This window comes from Pithys albifrons, chromosome 2 (genome assembly GCF_047495875.1).
Source record: "Pithys albifrons albifrons isolate INPA30051 chromosome 2, PitAlb_v1, whole genome shotgun sequence".
NCBI classification, from domain to species: Eukaryota; Metazoa; Chordata; class Aves; order Passeriformes; family Thamnophilidae; genus Pithys; species Pithys albifrons.
In genome coordinates, this window is record NC_092459.1 from 106,865,047 (window position 1) to 106,883,785 (window position 18,739).

At 60.2% G+C, this 18,739-nt stretch overlaps 3 protein-coding genes across 9 annotated transcripts in view; 2 read left to right on the forward strand and 1 right to left on the reverse strand.

Moving 5' to 3' along the window:
• Positions 1 to 5: 5 nt before the first annotated feature.
• On the forward strand, positions 6 to 1,685 carry MRPL2 (mitochondrial ribosomal protein L2). Its single transcript, XM_071581613.1, has 6 exons — positions 6 to 318; positions 408 to 549; positions 638 to 753; positions 843 to 953; positions 1,269 to 1,342; positions 1,432 to 1,685. Exons 1-6 carry the CDS (start codon positions 78 to 80, stop codon positions 1,642 to 1,644), a joined length of 897 nt encoding a protein of 298 aa, XP_071437714.1. The 5' UTR covers positions 6 to 77; the 3' UTR covers positions 1,645 to 1,685.
• Positions 1,686 to 2,163: 478 nt separating this feature from the next.
• On the forward strand, positions 2,164 to 18,031 carry LOC139685083 (cullin-9-like). 5 transcript variants are annotated; one of them, XM_071581639.1, is made up of 30 exons: positions 2,164 to 2,239; positions 3,016 to 3,624; positions 5,915 to 6,069; positions 6,254 to 6,772; positions 6,915 to 7,050; positions 7,254 to 7,444; positions 7,936 to 8,311; positions 8,514 to 8,715; positions 8,893 to 9,232; positions 9,336 to 9,529; positions 9,674 to 9,891; positions 10,036 to 10,267; positions 10,642 to 10,747; positions 11,053 to 11,283; positions 11,443 to 11,533; positions 11,607 to 11,778; positions 11,986 to 12,091; positions 12,487 to 12,582; positions 12,670 to 12,845; positions 13,360 to 13,493; positions 13,573 to 13,749; positions 13,977 to 14,092; positions 14,558 to 14,740; positions 15,095 to 15,252; positions 15,548 to 15,758; positions 15,857 to 16,022; positions 16,175 to 16,320; positions 16,500 to 16,617; positions 17,025 to 17,227; positions 17,309 to 18,031. In XM_071581639.1, the coding sequence occupies exons 2-30, from the start codon at positions 3,030 to 3,032 to the stop codon at positions 17,591 to 17,593; spliced, it is 6,033 nt and encodes a 2,010-aa protein (XP_071437740.1). In that variant the 5' UTR covers positions 2,164 to 2,239; positions 3,016 to 3,029; the 3' UTR covers positions 17,594 to 18,031. The 5 variants fall into 5 exon arrangements, with proteins under 5 accessions (XP_071437740.1, XP_071437749.1, XP_071437758.1 ...); XM_071581648.1 differs by having other exon boundaries at positions 11,056 to 11,283; XM_071581657.1 differs by having other exon boundaries at positions 9,025 to 9,232; positions 17,309 to 18,030.
• LOC139685098 (phosphofurin acidic cluster sorting protein 1-like) overlaps positions 17,883 to 18,739 on the reverse strand; it is a 72,686-nt gene continuing 71,829 nt past the window's right edge. For all 3 annotated transcript variants that reach the window (XM_071581698.1, XM_071581690.1, XM_071581710.1), the window contains one exon: positions 17,883 to 18,722. In XM_071581698.1, coding sequence (XP_071437799.1) covers positions 18,607 to 18,722 — 116 coding nt within the window. In that variant the 3' untranslated portion in view covers positions 17,883 to 18,606. The remainder of the gene's footprint in view (positions 18,723 to 18,739) is intronic.

Here is an 18,739-nt window from a genome sequence, read left to right on the forward strand (position 1 = left end):
CTCCGTCGCTCCGACACGCGCGCGCCCCCTGCCGGCACCCCCCCCCGCCGGCCCCGGTCCAGCCCCTCCGCGCGGACATGGCGGTGCTCGGCATGTGCCGCGCTTTTGGGGCGCTGCTGCTGTCGGCGGCCCCGCGCCGCGCCCGGGCCTCCGTGCTGCCTCCCGGGCCCCTGCCCTGCCTGCCGGGGCCGGCTGCCGTCTGCCGCGCGCTGGGCGGCTCCGCGCCGCGCTGCACCACCGACCCGCTGTGGAAGTGCCGGGTCAAGTACACTGTGCGGCCCGTGGGCATGAAGAAGACGGGTGGCCGCGACCACACAGGTGCGCGGGCGGGTGGGCAGGGCCGGGCGAGCCCCCGGGGCTGGCGGTGCCGTGCGGGTCCCGCCTGCAGCCGTTCCTGTGTCCCGCAGGCCGCATCCGCGTGCGGGGGATCGGCGGGGGACACAAGAGGCGGTACCGCATGATCGACTTCCAGCGGCTGCGCTACGAGGAGGGGGCCCCGCCGGAGCCCTTCACCGAGAAGGTCATCCTTGTCCGATACGACCCTTGCAGGCGAGTGCGAAGTGTGGGCTCCGCCCGGGGCCTGGACAGTCTTGCCAGCGGGGACCTCCTGCTCAGCCGCCGCCGGCTCCCCGTGCAGGTCGGCTGACATCGCCCTGGTGGCCGGCGGCAACCGCAAGCGCTGGATCATTGCCACGGAGAACATGCAGCCGGGGGACATCATCAAGAACTCCTCTCACATTGGCAGGATGGCAGGTGCATGCCAGGGCCAGGGGCAGCTGTAGCAGCCTTGTCAGGGGCTCATCAGCTGCTCTTTGCCCAACTTGTCAGTTTTTGTCTTCCAGTGTTGGCCAGCGAAGGGGATGCATACCCACTGGGGGCTCTGCCTGTCGGCACGCTGATCTGCAACCTAGAGAGCCACCCTGGGAAGGGAGCACAGTACATCCGGGCAGCTGGTGAGCAGGCCCTGCACTGTTTGTAGTGGTCTGGTTCCACTCAGAGGAAGAGGGCAGCAGGGAGTGCACCATTGTGGGTGGCCAGTGAGAGGGAGTTTCTGTCTTCTCTTTTCCTCACATTAAGGTTGCAAAACAGCCCTCCAGAGAGGGCCTGCCCTGTTCATCCCTCAAGGCCCTGTCTTCAGCGAGAAGTGCTGCATGAAGTACAATGGCAGGGGCTTCGGGGAGTTCCCAGCCTGGGGAAGTGCCTGCCACAGTGTGGGGATATTTTGACCCGCTGCTCAAGGCAGCTGCCTCTTCTCTTGTGTGCTGCAGGGACTTGTGGTGTGCTGCTGAGGAAAGTGAATGGGACAGCCATTGTACAGCTGCCCTCCAAAAGGCATATGCAGGTAAAGGAGCCATGCTGCCCCTGGCTTGACTGCCTGGACATGCCAATGTGTGTTCCCAGGGAGGGCTGCAACTCTTCTTTGTCCCATAGGTGCTGGAGACCTGCGTGGCCACAGTGGGCCGTGTGTCCAATGTGGATCACAACAAGCGGGTGATTGGGAAGGCAGGCCGGAACCGCTGGCTGGGCAAGCGTCCACACACAGGCTTGTGGCACCGCAAGGGTGGCTGGGCTGGGCGCAAGATCAAGCCTCTCCCACCCATGAAGAGCTATGTCAACCTGCCACGGGTCACAGCAGCGGAGTGATGCCAGGGGCCAATAAAGCATTCTTCATGCCACTGTTCGCACTACTGATGCCTTTTATGCACAGGGCCTTGGGGTCTGGTAGTGGTGTTGCCAGGAGAGATGAGCATGGGGTTGTGGACTGCCTTGGCTTGAGTTGGAGGTGGGTTGGATGACTTGGTGGGGTCATTTGGCACAATTGTGCCAAATCTAGCTGTAGGATAGCTGGGCTCTTCCCGCACCCTCAAGTTGTGGAGCAGTGAAGGCAAGCGGGCAGGAAGGCAGCTCCCAGCCGGACAGACCTGCTGCACAGCAGGGAAGCACAGACTTCAGTGCTTCCCAGCCCCGGTGACGCCTCACTGCTCCCCAGCCGCGCTTCAGGCGCCATTCGCTGCTGCCCCTTTCCTTCGCCGCCTTCCCTGTCCCGCTGCCCGCCGAGTACTGCACTGTGCGCCCTGTGCCTCACACAGCCCTCGCCGCTGCCTTAGTCCTGCAGTTCCCGCCTCTTCCCGGCCCGAGCTCCCGGTCCCGCCTGCCCGGCCCGGCTCACGCAGCCGCGCTCGGTGCGGAGCCAGCGCAGGCGCCCGCGGGCCGGAGCGGCGCGGGAGCGGTGCCGGAGGTAACGCGGCGGTTCCGGCCCAGTCTGGTTCCGCCGCGGAGGGAGAGCGGCGGGCTGGGCACGGCCGGCAGGCGCCCCGAGCGGAGCTGCCCCGGGGCGGGCCCCGGCCGGCTGGGGAGAGAGTGCGACAGCCACGCTGGGGCGGACGCTGCTCGGTGTCTGGCGAGCTCTCGCTTGGCCCGCGCCTGGAGGGAGCTTTGTTGCTGGCGCGGCCTGCCCACGCGAGCCCGCTCCCCGGTGATGGTAGTGCCGTGCCACCAGCCTTTAGCGTGTCTGTCCCGGGCGCAGGCCTGTCCCTGCACCGTGGTGCCAGTCCCGGCTGCGTGGTATGCTGCGGAGCCCTCCAGTATAGACTGGCACAGGCCCCCCGGTCCAGCATGCGTGCGCCACCTGGCTCGGGTAGCTCCATCAGCACGAAGCCTGGCGATGCAGCTCAGCTTCCCGGGGAAAGCTGCTCTTCCAGGGTACTGCTGACTGTGTTCCTGCCATGCCCACAGCCCATTTTAAAGTCCAAAAATTAGTGTGTTCTGCCCTGTTACCTTTTTTCTACACAAACACAGTTTTCCAAGGAGAAAGCGAGCTATATCTCATACTTCACTAGACTTTTAGTGTTCAGGGCTTAAAACAGTGACCATGACTACAGCCAGCATTAAAAGCACATTTTATTGGTTGCACTGCCATGTCACCAACACTGTGACCTACAGGATCACAGACCTCTAGCCACAGCACGCCTCAGTGACCTCTCCCCAGCTCCTGCTTTCCCTCTGTCTCTGCAGGCACATCTGCTGCCATGGTGAATGAGAAGCACAATGGCAACCTGGTTGTGCAGCTGGGACCCAAACTGCAGGCCTACCCAGAGGAGCTGCTCCGGCAGCGGCGAGGCCACGACGGCCAACCTGAATACCTGATCCAGTGGAGCGTGATCAGCTTGGAAGAGAGAGCAGTGGGAGGCAGCAGTGCCTCCTCTACAGAGGCCAAGCCAGAGAACATCTCGATGTGGATGTCTGCAGAAGAGGTCTGTGCCAGCTGCCCGGCACTGCTGGGCAAGAGGAAGCTGGAAGGGCCATGGGTGAAAGAGGAGAAGGCACCCAGTCTGCCGCCTGCAGATGTGCCGCTGGACGAAGCCTCGCTGCTGGAGATGAAGGCTGATGTCAGGAACCTGGTGCAGAGAGCAGTGCGGCAGGTGGCCGAGGCCGGGACGCCCAAGTCCTCCATCCTGAACACTGTCCACGTGCTGAGTGCCTACGCCAGCATTGGGTCCCTGGCGGGTGCCTTCAGGGAGACGGGAGCCCTGGACATGCTGATAAAGGTGCTGTGCCACAAGGAGAAGCAGATCCGCCGCAGTGCTGGCAAGATGCTGCGGGCCCTGGCTTCACATGATGCAGGTGGGGGCTGCTGCTGCTCAGTGCCACTGTGGAGGTGCTGCTAAGCAGCTGAGGGGTGCCAGTCCTTTGACAGGGGTGAGATGCCTGGGAAGCAGCGTGTCTCAGGGCTTGTTGGCAAAAGGGGGAGAATCAGTCTGGATCTTCCAAAGTTCCTCAGCTGTAGTTGTCTGGAGTGCTGTAAGAGCTAGAAACTCTTTCCCCTGACAGGTTTCTGAGCTGGGATGCTGATTAACAGTTAGGAGTGTTAAGGGATGTTAGGGATGTCCTCTCCTCCAGCAACCCCAGCACCTCTCCTGCTCCACCACTAGAGCCCAGCCTGGGGAGTCTGGGGTTTCTCAGCATGAGGGATGCAGCTGCCACTTTCCTGTTGGAAGGTTCAACCAGTAGCGAAGCTGAGCACCTGTCCCAGAGCACAGACACATGCAGGACTCTAACATGGCTGGCCACAGACAGGGTGCTGTCTTCAACAGCATGTACTTACAGGACTCACATAAACACAGGCACAGACAGCCATGTCCCCTCATGCTCTTTCTCCAGCAGAGACAGAAGGTCACTTCTACCAGCACACTTTCCAGGTTCACAAGTACACACACATTCATGGATCCCTTGGGTACCAGCATGGCCCCTATGTCTGTCCTGCACTTGTGGCTGGATCCAAGCCTGTCTACGAGCTTTGGGGGTCCCCCTGCTCATCAGTTTGTCAAGCCTGATGCGTGCTAGCAAACATGTAACACTCAGACATTTGTTCCTTCCACAGTCCATATGCACAAGTCCCTCGGGTCTTCCAGCACTGACCACCACCCATCTCCTATGTTGGTCTGGACCCAGGACCTCCTACTTGCCAGCTAATCCATCTTGAAGTTTTGCTAACCAATTAATTGCACACTCCATGCACAGCAGGATTGGGAAAGACACAGGCACTCGCCCTTTCCCCCTGGCACTAGGTACTGCAGTCCTGCTTCAACTGTGGGTGCTGAACTCCTTACTTGCCTTCCAGCCTTCCAGTACCTGTTTTTCGGTATACACACTATTCTCTTCCCAGCAGCTGATGGCCAAGGACCCTCCCTGCTCCAGTCACAAGCACTGAGACCCTTGCACTGGCACCTAAGGCCAGGGACACCTAACACCCCTGATCAGACTTGAGTAGCTTACACTGAGTCCATTGTACACCAGTCTTACGAGTGGCTGGCACTCCAGGCTCAAATCCCTGAGACTCTCCCCAGATCCAGAGGGTGATGGCACCTCCAACTGCCAGTCTCTCCACTTGCTGACTCCACAGGGCTCCCATGCCCCCAGTCAGGCTCCAGGGCCTGGTACCAAATGCAACTCACGCAGGTCTCACCAGTAGCTGGCACTCAGTTCTTGCAGTGCACACACACATTAGGTAGAGACAGAGTTAAAAAAGATTTTATAAGAGGATGTAAAAAATTAGGACAAACTGTGTCGATCTGGTACTGGGCTGTCGAACAAATACACTGACCGGCCATGGTTTAAACATGACTGGTGCCTTTTATATCCTTTACTGTGCACCTCCTTTTGTGTTCCTTGCCAATTCCAATTAGTCAGATAATCTTACTGAGAAATAGTCATTCCTAAACTCCAGATGTCCTTACTAATTATTCTGACTGACCAGATTTGTTTCTTCTCATTGCCTGCATTAGCATTTGTCAGTCATGTTTCTGATTCTTTATATTCTTGTTTATGTCTTCCTTCTTACTGTAGCTTTTTGCAGTGAAAACGTCCTTGACTGGATACACTTAGAAAAAAAAAACAGTGTCCTTCCACATACCCTTGCAATAAAGACTAGTGCCAAGGGGCTTGCCAGAAGCCTGGGGTGGGTAGAGGCTGATCCTCAGCCAGTTCTCTCATTTAAGTGGAGCTGCCGTGGCTTGGAAATGCCTGATGAGGCTTGGGTGCACCTGGAAGGTTCCTGGTTGTGGTGTACCCTGCAAGAGATCTGACTTTCCTGTCCTAGTGCCTGAGTTCATGCAGCTCTGAAGTGGGGCAGATGAGGGGCTGATTCAGTTTAAAACATAACTTCTTTTCTTCCCTGAGACCCTGATCTGGAGTCAGTTATTTGGGGTTGCTACTTTGGGCAAATCTTACAGCTTTAGTGGTCGGAAAAGTACATTGAGGAGCAAAATGTTGCCACTCCAGATGAAAGGACAAAACATGGTTCAGGTGACAGGCATCAGCAAAGCTGTTCCTTGCCTGTGGATGTGTCTCCTGCAGGGAGGGTGGGGTGAGGGTTGTCTTTATGGGGCCTGAAGAGTTTTTGTTGCTGTTGCAGAGAGCCGGGCCTATGTCCTGCTGTCTCTGAGCCAGCAGGATGGCATTGAGGAGCACATGGACTTTGACAGTCGCTGCACCTTTCTGGAGCTGTTTGCTGAGATAACATCCTCTGAAGAGCAGTGCATGTCCTTTGAGGGGATTCACCTTCCACAGGTAGTGGCAGGCCCTGCCAGCCCTGGGCCTGTGGGGCTTTAGGGCTCAGGAAGGGTGAGAGTGGAGGTCCAGGGCTGGTCTGGAGCTCTGCTGGGAGCCTGGCTGTGGATGAGCTGGTGGCTCAGAGAGAGCTGGGGGCCGGAGGTCCTCTGCAGGCTGAGTGTGACAGCTGTGCTTGTTGCAGGTCCCTGGGAAGCTGCTCTTTGTCCTGGTGAAGCGCTACCTGTGTGCCATTTCTCTCCTGGATAAGCCGAGCAGTGGCGTGGAGCAGGGAGAGGAGCAGCAGGGCTGTGCTGTGCCCAGCCCGTTCCCTGAGGAGAGGAACCATGTGAAGCAGGAATTTGAGTTCAGCATGGCCATGGCAAACCTCATCTCAGAGCTGGTGCATGTGATGGGCTGGAACCACAGCTACAAGCCAGAGCTGCTGCCCCGACAGGAGTTCTGGCCTCATACCACCCGCTCCATCTTCCAGCACAAGACTTCAGCCAGCACTGCTGCTGAAGCAGTCCCTTCTTCCCCACCAAAAGAGCCCATGACCTTCAAGACACGGTCAGCCTTCCCGAGCCGTAGCAGCTACGTCGAGTACGTGCAGGCGAACCTCGTGTACGGCATGCGGGTGCGCATGCTGGAGGACTATGAGCAGGTCAGCGCGGGTGATGAGGGTGAATTCCGCCAGAGCAACGACGGCATGCAATCCGTCCAGGTACCCTCTTCTGGGGAAGCTCGGGCTAACAAGGCGCCTGTCTGCTCTGCTGTGATACAGGCTATAGTGCAGCCTTTCATGGGAACAGTGGGGCTGGGCTTGCCTTCCCTTAGCTGGGTGTGTGTTGGGCTCTCGTCCTCAGGTGTACTGGCAAGCCCTAGGCTGTACATACTGGGTTCATTGGCACATGGTTGAGATCATTGGCGCTTCAGGGCAAAAAGAGCTCAAGGGTCAGCAGAAGGTAAACACCCTGACACGAAGTCACAGACTGAGAGCAGGTGAGCGGCCTATCTCTCTCCTTCCAGCGTATTGCCCTTCTTCCACTGTCCCTCCCTTTCCACCAGCAGGGTCTGGGGACCTCTTCTGCCTCAAGGTCCACATGAGCTTTTTCCTTGGGGAATGTGGGGTATGCAGCAGAGGATGGGGGAACTGGCAAATTGGCAGAGCTGACAGTGCCTTTCCTTGCTCTGCTGTCCTGCAGTTGCACAGCCATTTCTGGGCAAGCCCTTGGGAGGGCTGTACTCCCTGCCTTACCTGGGACAGCCGCCTACCCAGGCTGCAGAGGCCCTGAGCCGTGCTGAGTGGTGGGAGCTGCTCTTTTTTGTGAGGAAGCTGGAAGCACAGAAGCAGAAAGAGATCAACTTTGTCATCCAGCAGGACCAGGGACAGCAGGTATGGGGCAGTGCCTGCAGTGGGAAAATGGAAGGGAGAGAGCAAGGGAAAACGTTAGGGGATGGACTTGGACCAGAGGAGATGGCAAGCATGAGCTGTACAGGGAAAGCCTGAATGGGGCAGAAATGGGAGGGTGAGTGGGGATAGTGAAACCACGGGAAGCTTGACCCAGCAAAGCTGTGAAGAGAGATGAGAGGAAATGCAGTCTCCCATGATTGGAAGTGAGAGTGACTGTCCGGAGAGGTTTGAGTAGGCGAGGCAAACCCATGGGGTCATTCTGCCAGTTGCAGTTGGGTCGTGAGTGCAGTTGGGAGGTCTGGACTGGTGGGAGTTGGGTTGTGGACAGCCAGAGGAGGGTGGCACTGGGGACTGGCCCTGGGGACCTCAGACAGTGCAGCCTTTCTGTCTGTAATGCCACTGGCTGTCACAAGAGGCATGAGGTCTGTGGCGAGTCCAAGATTAACTTGACCCTCTTGGTCTGGCTGTTGGAGGTGGATGAAGAAGCCCTGATCCAGCTGTCGGTACCTGTGGAGCTGGCCCAGAAGGTGCTGCAGGTCTTGGAGAAGCAGTGTCAGGGCAGCACTCTGTGTGACCTGCGTGGCTCCCACGTCTATGCCAGATACCTCCTCAATAGGGGAGCCAAGCAGGATGATGAGAGGAGCACTGCAGTGTCATCAGAGAGCGATGGCTGCAGGAGCACTGGCCCTGAAGCCTCGATGGCCAAGGCAACAAAAGAAGACCTTTCTGCAGCCACAGTCCCACCCCAAGTCCCCACTGTGGTGGTGAAGTCGGATTCCCAGCTGTTCAGTGAGCTCTTTGAGAGTGAAGGGCTGTCCTTCCCTGAGGTGACGGAGGAGCAGATCAGAGGTAATGTCCTGCTCTGTGCTGGGGCACATGTGCAGTGCTGGCAGTGGTGCCATTGCCTAAACAGAGGAAGGCTCTGGGCAGGGCATGCGGGGCTGAGCAGCTGGTGCTTGCTTGATGTGGGGGGACCTGCAGGTGCTGGGTGTGCTGCTGGGAGCTGCTGGGGGTGTTACTGCTGCACTGACACCTCCCTTCTTCCGGCCAGTGTTGGGCAGCTCCAAGGGGGTGAGTGAGAGCAGCTCGCTGACCGAGATTACAGCCGTGGTGAACGTGATCGAGAGCAGCAGCTCAGCGATGGGGCTGCGCTTAGCTGGGCTCAAGCAAATCTTGAGGATCCTGGAGGAGGAACCTGAATCCAAGCAGCAAGTTGGCACAGCCCAGGCCAGGCTGGGGACCAGATGTGCTGGGTGAGCCATGGGGTGCCGCATGCTCCTGCTGCTCCCTGGGGAGGGCCATGTCGCCAGGGTTGGGGACAGTACTGGAGCTGGGAGTCCAGAAGGTGGCAGTGGGAGTGTGAAGTCTGGTATCTCCCTGTGTGCTTAGCAAGAGGAGAGGTGGATTTTGTGTCCTTTTGTCCCAGGCAGGCTGATTCCTGGGGCTGACCCAGCTGCAGTAGAGCCGTGTGGGCAGGGAGAAGTTGGCTGGCAGGGCCCAAGGTGCTGGTGTGGCAGTGGCAGTGCCGGGAGGCTCCTCCTGAGTTGTCCATTCCCGAGCAGGGAGAAGCTGGTGCACGTGGCAGTGGAGCTGCTGATCACTGAGGCGTCAGAGAAGGCGCTGGTGGCGGTGATGCTGCGGCTGCTGGCCGTGCTGATGGTGCAGTACGACTGGCGCGTGCCATTTGCCACAGAGGGCGGTGTGCGGGCCGTGCTGGCCTGCATGCGGCATCACAGCTCCTCCGCCCTGGTGCAGCAGGCTGGCCTGGCGGTGAGCGGCAGAGGGGATGCCATACTTGGGCAGGCAGTGTGCAGGCTCACTCAGGTGTGGTGGAGATGCCTGCTGCCCTTTTGGACTGCTGTTGACCTTGCAGGCCCTGAAGGTCCTTGTGGGAGCTGCAGACGGTGAGCCGGGAGGTGGCAGTGAGAAGTCTTTGCCCTGGAACCAAGGTGACGCGCAGATGATGCGGGAGATCTTTGCCAGCATTGGCTCTGCTTCCAGCGAGGGCTCTGCCAGCCTGCTGAGTACCATCCCTGCTGCCCTGAGCACCATGCAGAGGGTCCCAGGGTAGGGGCAGATTGTGTACAGCAGCTGGGGTTGGGGGAAGCCTCTGCAGTGTGGAAGAATGGGCACGGCAGACAGATGGCTTGTGGGTGCAGGGGAGGCTGTGTGCCTGGGGAGGAGAGTGCCCGCATGACTTTGTCCCTGCAGGGGCTCCTCAGGGGTGCAGAATGGCTTGCTGGTGGTAAACATGCTGATGGATGGGCACCGGGGCCTGGCGGAGCAGCTGTCGAGCTGTGATCTCCCCGCGGTGCTGCAGAGCTGCTGGAGGGACGGGCAGAGCATTGGCTGTCCTCACACAGTGCTGGCCCTCCGTGCCATCAACCGACTCGCAGAGCACCAGCTGCCCCTGGGCCTGGAGGCAGCAGGTACTGTGTTGCCCGTCCTCCCGTGCTATTGCCCCGCAGGTGCTGCAGGCAGGGCTGCCTCACCTGCCAGGGCAGAGCACCCTGAGAGGCTGCTGCCTCTCAAGCGAGTGTCTGGGCTGGGCCCACGTGTCCTTGTCATGGCAGGCAGAGAGCCCCCCCTGGACCTGAAGGGCATGCAGATGCTTCTAGGCAGGCTGGAGGATGACGCCTTGTCCAAGGAGGTGGTGGTGGCCCTGGAGCGGCAGCTCTGCAGTGAAGACTCTGTCACCTCTGGGCAGGTGTCCCAGTTGCTGCAGGACCACAGCTGCTTCAGGCTGTTGCTGCACAGCTTGGAGCTGCTGGGGGCAGAGAAGACCATGACTCTAAGCATCCTCAGGTGGGTGCAGGAGAATTTAGTGGGAGTCTGGGGCCCCCACAGCAGGTGTGTGAGTGCTGATGGTGATGTTTGTGGGTTCTGGTGGTGGTGGTCTTGACCAGAGGCAGGAGCAGGTGCCTCCAGCACATAAGCAGGTGCTGATTGGGTTGTCCTGGGTGCAGGGTCATGTGGGGACAGAGCAGCATGTGTCTGAGTGCTGGTGAGGACATGCAGGGGCAGCACAGGAAGTGCCTAGCTGGGGTGTCCGAGGTACCTGGGGAGCCTTGATTCCCTGTCCCTGAGAGGTGCCTTCCAAGTAGAGTAGGGAAGCAGGTCTGCCTCTGCCACTTCTGCCCATCTGCCCCAGGCCTGAGCAGATGCCCTCTGTCACTCAGGATCCTCAACAAGTTCCTGGACAGTTATCAGGAGGGTGTGCTGCCTTGGCACGAGTGTGTGGAGCCCTGTGTGTCCTCCCTAAGTGCCCACAGCAGCAACTTGGAGGTGAGGGGACCCTCAGAATCCCTGCAAGCAGGGGCAGCTGTGCCAGCTGTGCTGTGCATCACTTGGGCCCATCATTGGTGAAGCAGATCCCAGCCTGGCATTGTGTTCAACATGCCGGGATAGGTTGGGAGCGGCTGTCCTGGCCGTGTCAGTGTCCTGATGGCTGCATGCCCGGCACTGTGCCTGGCCAGACTCTGGCAGGCACTGGTGCAGTTTGGGGTGGGGGGATGGAGCTGCTGCACCCACTGCTGGGGCGGCCCAGGGAGTTCCTGGCACCACCCCAGCTGCTGAGCGCTGTGGCTCAGCAGGTGCTGCAGGAGGTTGTTGGCTTCCTGCACCGCCTGGCCACTGCCAGCAAGGACTGTGTGGTGGTGATGTGCCACGTGGGCACACACAAGGCTCTGTCGAAAGCCCTGGAAAAGCACAGCACAGCTCCGTCGCTGGTGCCAGCACTGCTCACCCTGCTGACAGACTGTGAGAAGTATGCCAGCCTCTACAAGAAGCTGACAACCAGCATCTTGGCTGGATGCATCCAGGTGGGTCTGGGGTGGCCCAGCCATGCTGAGGCACTGGGTCTTGGGGCCATCAGGCTGTCCCTGGCACTGAGGGACAGGCTCTCTGCCTGCCGCAGCCCTGCAGTGGGAAAGGGGAGGAGGATCCAAGGCTCCTGGTAAGAGCCTTGCCCCATCCCGTAGCTGGTCCTGGGACAGATTGAGGAGCACCGCCGGAGCCACCAGCCCATCAGCATCCCTTTCTTTGATGTCTTCCTGCACAACCTGTGCCAAGGTGAGTGTCAGGACTGGGAACTGACCTCGTGGGCTTGCTTGGTGGCTGGAGGCTCCATGTGCTATCCCCACAGTGTCCAACATGGGGATGAAGGAGGACAAGTGTTGGGAGAAGGTGCAAGTCTCGTCCAACCCGCACCAGGCCAGCAAGCTCATGGACAGGAACCCCAGGACATACTGGGAGTCGAACGGCAGCACTGGCTCACACTTCATCACTGTGCACATGCAGTGTGGTGTGGTGATCAGGTAGGGCTGGGCTGGGAAGGCTGGCGGGCCTTGAGGCTGGGAGGGCTGAGGGCTGTGTGTGGAGGAGAGGGCTCTGGGAATCTGTGCAAGCCCTGCCACAGTCCCTGTCCTGCGGGTAGTGGGACATGGATGGCAGTGCGTGGGGCTGTCTGGGGCAAGGACAGGGAGGTGAGGCCGCTGGGCAGCCCTGTGTTTGCTGTGCTGCAGGGAGATGAGCATGCTGGTGTCCAGCGAGGACTCCAGCTATATGCCATGCCGTGTTGTGGTGCTGGGGGGAGACAGCCCTGCCACCATCAGAACGGAACTCAACACGGTGAGTCCCTGTGGGAGTGGCAGGCTGGTCTTTGCTGTGTCCTGTGTAGGTCTGGCCCTGGAGTGAGGCCCTGAGAGATGCCATGGGCAAGTGGGGATGGCAGGAGCTGCACTGCGAGAGCCTCCTCTGGGCTGTAGGCTCCAGCAGGTGCTGGAGACTCAGGCATGGGCAGCCCTGCAGCCTGTCTGCAGCAGACTGGTGTGCTGGTGTGCTGCTGCAGCAGACTGGTGAGCCAGGAGTGGGGGCCAGGTGGGGTAAAGTCCTGAGGCTGTGCTGGGGCTCTGGGGATACAGAAGGGGTTACAAGTTGGGTATAGAGGCCATGGCTTTAACAGGGGGAGGCCAGGGGAGCATGTGGCTGATGCCAGCTGCCTGCTGAGGACTCACTGCCTGCAGGTGACCATCCTTCCTTCGGACAGCAGAGTGATCCTGCTGGAGAACATGACCCGCTTCTGGCCTATCATCCAGATCCGAGTGAAGCGGTGCCAGCAGGTCGGGAGCACAGGGCTGGGCCAGGGATTTGACAGTGTAGAGTGCCAGGCCCATGTCTGAGGAACTGAGGGTCATGTTCTTGTGTAGGGTGGCATTGACACACGTGTGCGTGGCATTGAGGTGCTGGGTCCCAAGCCCATGTTCTGGCCCATCTTCAAGGAGCAGCTGTGCCGGCGGACATTTCTCTCCTGCACTGCTCGGGCTCAAACCTGGTGCCGGGAGATCTGCCGGGACCGGGAGCAACTGCTGCACCTCTTTGGCAGGTGAGTTGTCTCCTGCCTGTGCCATCACATCCCTGGTGGCTCAGGGCCCAGGGGGCTGTTGCTGGCAGCCTGAGAGGGGACTGAATGGCTAGGAAAGGAGCTGAGTGTCCTGCCTGCACAGCAGGGAGCCCTTGTTCCTTCCTGGCCACCAGTGCTCCCAGAGAGCCACGACCATCTGGGGTCCCCCAGGTTTGATCTGGGTGTGTGGGCTCATTTAACCCATCAGAGAGGAATGCTGGTCCCCCGCAGGGGCTGGCACGTCCTTACATGGCAGAGGTCAGCCAGACACGGTAGGATCTCATGCCAACAGGCACTGCACAGCACCCCAATTTGGCCCAAGGGCCATTGCAGGCAGGTCCCAGGGACAGCAAGGGGCCCTGGCTGCTGGGGCCTGTTGGGGCCACCGAGCCATCATTCCTGGCAAGGGGCAGAGCAGGGAGCGACCGTGCATTCTGCTTTCCCATGGGAGTTCTCCCAGCCATGGGCACTGTGTGCTGTCTGGTCACTGTTGCAGACTGAACCAGGTGCTGCAGCACGAGCAGGGCTTTGCCGACCGCTTCCTTCCTGATGACGAGGCAGCCCGGGCATTGGGCAGGACATGCTGGGAGGCCCTGGTGAACCCGTTGGTGCAGAGGATCACTAGCCCAGGTACTCTGTACTCTCTGGGACCAATCCATGCTGTGCCCCAGGCAGAGGCACCTGACTTTGAGTCTGGTTGGCCTTGCAGACCCTGATGGTGTCAGTCCCCTGGCCTGGCTTTTGAGCGAGTACCTGGAGAGTGTGGAGCTACCCCGCCGTGCCACGGGATGCCGGGCTGCCTTTGGTTCCTGCGTGCGGCGCCTGACCCAGCTTCTGGTGCACGTGGACCCTGGAGGCCCAGAGCCAGAGGAGACAAGAGCAGCTGGTGAGTGAGGGGCTGCTCTCCCGTGGGGCTGGGCTGACTGGGGTCCAGGGTGTCAGGCTGTGGCCATGAAGCTCCTCTGGGGAAGGGCCCTGTGGCACAAGAGACTCCCGAGCCAGGAAAGACTTGTGGTCATGCCCCGGCAGTGGCCGTGCCTGCCCAGCTGTGGTTGGTCAGTGTGTGGGGCCTGCCCATGGAGCCGTGCTGACCCCAGGGTTGACCCTTGGCAGGTGGGAAGGCGGGGAAGAATAAGGAGCTGCCAGCCAGAGCTGCAAAGGCAGTGGTGGAGAAATCAAGCGGCCTGTGGGGAGTCTCGCGGTGCTGGCGTGGCGTGGTGCAGCAGCAGGTAGAGCTTGGAGGGCTGGCTGGGAGAGGGTGTATGGGACCCACACTGGGTGGAGCAGGGAGTGAGGCCTTGCAGTGCCCTGGGAGCATGGGGAGGGCACAGGGCTGTACGAGGCCTCCCTGGAGCCTGGAGTGATGTGAAGACAGCCCTGCTGCACTTGCCCCCTGCCATGGCTCAGGTGTTAGCCAGGCCCTGCGCCCAGGGATATGCTGCAGGCCAGGAGAAGGGTACAGTGTCGGACCTCTGACTTCCTGCTGGGCTGCTGCTGTGCCTCTGTTGTGCCCACATAGACCCTGCCCAGTCCTCACCACAAGCTCTCAGCAGCCTGCAGCAGCTCCAGGGCCCTGAGTTGGCCCCTGGCTGGGACCCGGGCAGTTGGTTTTGGCAGAGCAAAGCTGGGGCTGCAGACGTTCCCACGGGCATGTTCTGCTGCACAGCTCACCCCTGTCGCGCTGCGTCCCACAGGTGCAGCGGTTCCTGAAGGCAGCAGGGCGGGTGCCAGACTTTGCGGAGCGATACTGCAGGCTGTACCAGTGCCTGCGCAGTGCCACGGAGGAGCTCTTTGGACAGCAGGCTGCCTTCTTGCTGGCCCTGGGCCAAGGCTTCGCGGGGGCTTTGCTGCAGCTTTCCTTCCCGAGTGCCCTGCATGTGAGTCAAGGGAGTGCAGCACCAGTCTTGTCGGCCCGGGCGAGTGCATGCTGGGGAGCTGCCCTGACCCGTGGCCTTGGGGCAAGCTCTGGGTGAGTGGTGTCTTCATCTCCACTGAGCCACGGAGCCCTGCTCTGTGGCAGCCCAAGACAGTCCCCAGTTGCAGGTGTGTGGCGCTTGTCATGGCATGGGCCTGGCCCTGGCACACCCCTGCCTCGGGCTGGTGCCTGGGCACCCTTGTCCCCTGCCTGAGAGCCCCGGAGTTTCCCTGCTGCTCCCCCAAGGGATATTCCCCCAGCCCATCACTGTGGCCACCCGGTGAGTCCCCTCCACAGCCAGCCCTGTCACTCACAGGTGAGCGAGCAGTTGGCCCGCTACCTTGACATGCAGATCCAGAAGTTCCGCAGGGCTGTGGGCAGCACAGGGCCGCTGGAGCAGCTGCAGCAGTTCTTGGAGCCCTTTGTTGTCTTCAGTGGCCTGGAGCTCGCCCACACCTTCGAACACTTCTATAGGTGAGGGTGCTGTGTCTCCACGGAACCAGGGGCCTGGTGCAGTGTGACATGGTATGGTGGGAAAGCTTGGCCCAGTGTGGCAATGGTGCTCCCAATTTGCTTTTCCTGGCTCTGGTGTGTGGAGGGCCTATGGGTGCTGCCAGTTTGCAGAGGCACATTCCCTGCTGGGACAGGGGGGAAGAAAGATGCGTGTGCTGCTGGGCGTGTGTGCCTTGGCTGTGTCCGTCTCCTGGTGGGTGGCTGATGACCATGGGGCTCAGGCTCACCCGTGACCTGACGCTGTTGGCTGTGGCAGGCACTATTTGGGGGACCGGCTGCTGACACAAGGGCCATCTTGGCTGGAAGGAGTCATCGTGGAGCAGATCAGGCTGTGCTTCCCCAGCCGCTTTCCCCAAGATATGCTGAGCAACTTGGCTGAGTCAGAGGAGCTCCAGCGGCAGTTCTGCCTCTTCCAGCTGCAGGAGCAGGATAAGCAGCTGCTGGAGCTGGACACAGGCCTGGACGAGGTGAAAGTGAGGGTCAGGTGGGGAGGCTGGAGGCCACCAGCATTCCTCAGGGGGATCCTGGAGCCTGACCTGAGCTGCCCTCTTGTCCTTGTGCCCAGGTGCTGCAGACAGCCTCAGTGGCGAATGTGCCAGAGGTGAAGGTGCTGGCCCTGTCCCCGCGCTGCTGGCCTGTTTCCCCACTCTGTTATATGGATAACCCTGGGAGGTTTTTCTCAGCAGCGCTGAGCTCCCCCCTGGATGAGTTTGCCAACTTCTGCTGGCGGAGTAAGTGCTGCAGCAGTGGGGGCGGGGTGTGGATCCCACGGGGGCCCAGACCCTCCACAGCAGCTCAGCCAGAAGTGGCAGTGTGCTGGGGTGGGCTGGGAGTGCCTGTCAGGGCTGGTCCCTGGCCCTTGTGCTGACACTGTCCCTGGCAGGCCAGAGCCAGCTGGGCTGGGAGTGCAGAAAGCCCCGGCGATTGCAGTGGACGTGGCTGGGCCACGCTGAGCTGCAGTTTGGAGACTGTGTCCTCCACGTGTCCACGCTACAGATGTACATCCTGCTGTGCTTCAACAGCAGCGAGGTAGGAGCTGGGGCCACAGTGCGAGGAGGGAGGCAGTGGATGCTGGAGCGTGGTAGGGCTGTGTCCTTTCCCTTTCAGTGGGGTCTCCGGCAGTGTTTGGGGCACAAGATGCCCTTGTTTGGCTGGGCCTGCAGCCAGGGATTCGTGGCCAGCCATTCACCTCCCATTCCCTGCTGCAGGAGGTGGCTGTGGAGGCCCTGCTGCAGGCAACAGGGCTCCCTGCTGACCTGGTGCACCACGCGCTGACACCGCTGACCAACAGCCAGGGCATCCTGGTGCAGAGCTGCACACCAGGAGGTGAATGTTGGGCTGGGGCACTCCTGGGGAGGTTCTGCTCTGAGCCCTGAGTGGGTGCTGGGGTTAGGGGTGCATGAGCTCATAGGGCAAGTGAGTGAGCTGGGGTGAATGTCTGTCGGTTTCCGAGGTGCAGGTCTGTGTGTCAGGGCAGATACGGGGCTGGGGGCGGTATGTGGGGCTGGGGTTTGGGGCCACACATAGGATGTGGGTCAGTGTGGGGGGTTGGGGACGGAGCCAGGGGTTGTGTGCATGGCTGTTGCTTGGGGCCTTGTGTAGGGGTCAGGCTGTGGTGGCCAGCTGTGTGAGCAGTAGTCGGACACCCAGGTTGGGTCCAGCAGTCACACCTGGGTCCTGGGGCTCCGTCAGGGCCCAGCTGGAGACTTGACTGACCCTGGGTTGGGTGCCAGCTCCAGGTGCACTACAGCTGAACCAGGCAGCCCTGGCCCAGGCCTCTGGCCACCACCTGAGGCTGCTGCCCCAGCAGAGGTACCTGCAGACAGAGAAGGCTGAGGTGAGCACCCTGGAAAGGAAAAGGAATGTCCTCTGCTGCCTCATCACCCGCATCCTTAAGGTGGAGAAACAGCTCCAAATCGACAACCTGGTGTTCAGGGTATGGAGGTCCTTGGGGGGCAGAGAGGGGCTGTGTGGGTGCTGCAGCACACTGCAGTGTGGGGCCCTCTTGCTGCCATAGGTGATTGATGCCTGTCAGAAGGGCGAGTTGGGACCAGGTGTGCAGTTCCTGAGCTTCTGCTGCCACAGTGTGGACGTGCTGTCCTGCATCCTGCACCTGTTAAACCAGGGCTATCTCCGGCGCCAGGAGGGGAGGCCTCATGTCTTGGAGTACATCTCTCCTAAACCCACAACACCCTCCAGCTCCCAGGTCCAGCCACAGGTTGCCTTCCAGACTGTAGAGATCAAGACTGCATCAAGCCTGGCCTTTGCTGAAAGGAGAAAGACTTTTTCCACATTCAGGTAGATGAGTAACTGGCTGGGAGGACTCAGGCTGGGTCCAGTCTGTTTCTTCCTGAGTACCTCTTAGTTTTTAAACAAGGCAAGTGCCATCCAGTTCCGGCTCATTGTCTGCCAGAGAGCTCACTTGGCTCAGGGCTTGGGAGTATGGCCAGGCCATTTTGGTGTGCTCAGGCACCCTACCCTGCTGTGCTTGCTGGAGTGGTGGTAGTAGCTACACTCTGCCCACAATTTGTTTCCCGCACCTGTGCTCAGTCATGCCCTCAGACATGGGGACACACACACACACCCTGCCATAATGGTACCAGCATTAATTTATTAAAATTAATCCTGAAAAGTAACCGTACAATAAATTTAAAAAAAATATAATTTGTAAAAAAAAAAAACCCAGGTGCCCTCATGCCACACCTCCAGCTGGCAGCACCCTGGGGTAGGGCTGGTTGGGAAGGGATGGAGAGATGAAGAGGACAGCCTCAGCAGCAGGGCTGCAGGGGGACTGGAAAAGCTGCTGAGGTTCTGCTGCAGAGGGCATGGCCAGGCACAGCAGAATGAGGCTGGCAATGGGGCTGGCAAGGGTTGGTACAGGGGTGGTGGGCCCTGCTCAGCACCTGGCCCCCACACGGAGCAATTTGGGTGGCTGCAGCACTGACGAAGCTGCCTGGGCCCAGCCCAGCTGGAGCCCTGGCTGGCTGTGGGGCTGGCCTGGCAGGTGCATCTGTGGAGAGCAGGGCCCAGAGCCCTTCCTGGGGCCCTGCTGGCTGGTGCCAACCCGTGTCCCAGGCTGCTGTTGGGGGTCATGAGAGGCAGATGGCATGGTGCCCTGGCTGGTGTTGGAGAGTGCGTGGACCCAGTCTCATTAGCCTCACCTTCATGGTTCTTGGCCTACAGGCTAGGGGTGTGGTATCCCCCCTCCACAGAGCAGGCAGGGAATGGGCCACAGAAGATGGGGACAAGAGCATGTCCATTTCTCTGTCTCCTCTTGCAACTCACTGCAGCTCCATTCCAGGATGCCCCCATGTCTCACACACTCTTTGAGTAGCCAAAGATACCCACAGGGAGGTACTTGACGTGTGTTGGCCACTGTGCTGCCAGCTGGAAAAACTTCACGTCATTCCACTCCACTCCATCTATGGAGACTGAGAGAAGAGGGTGC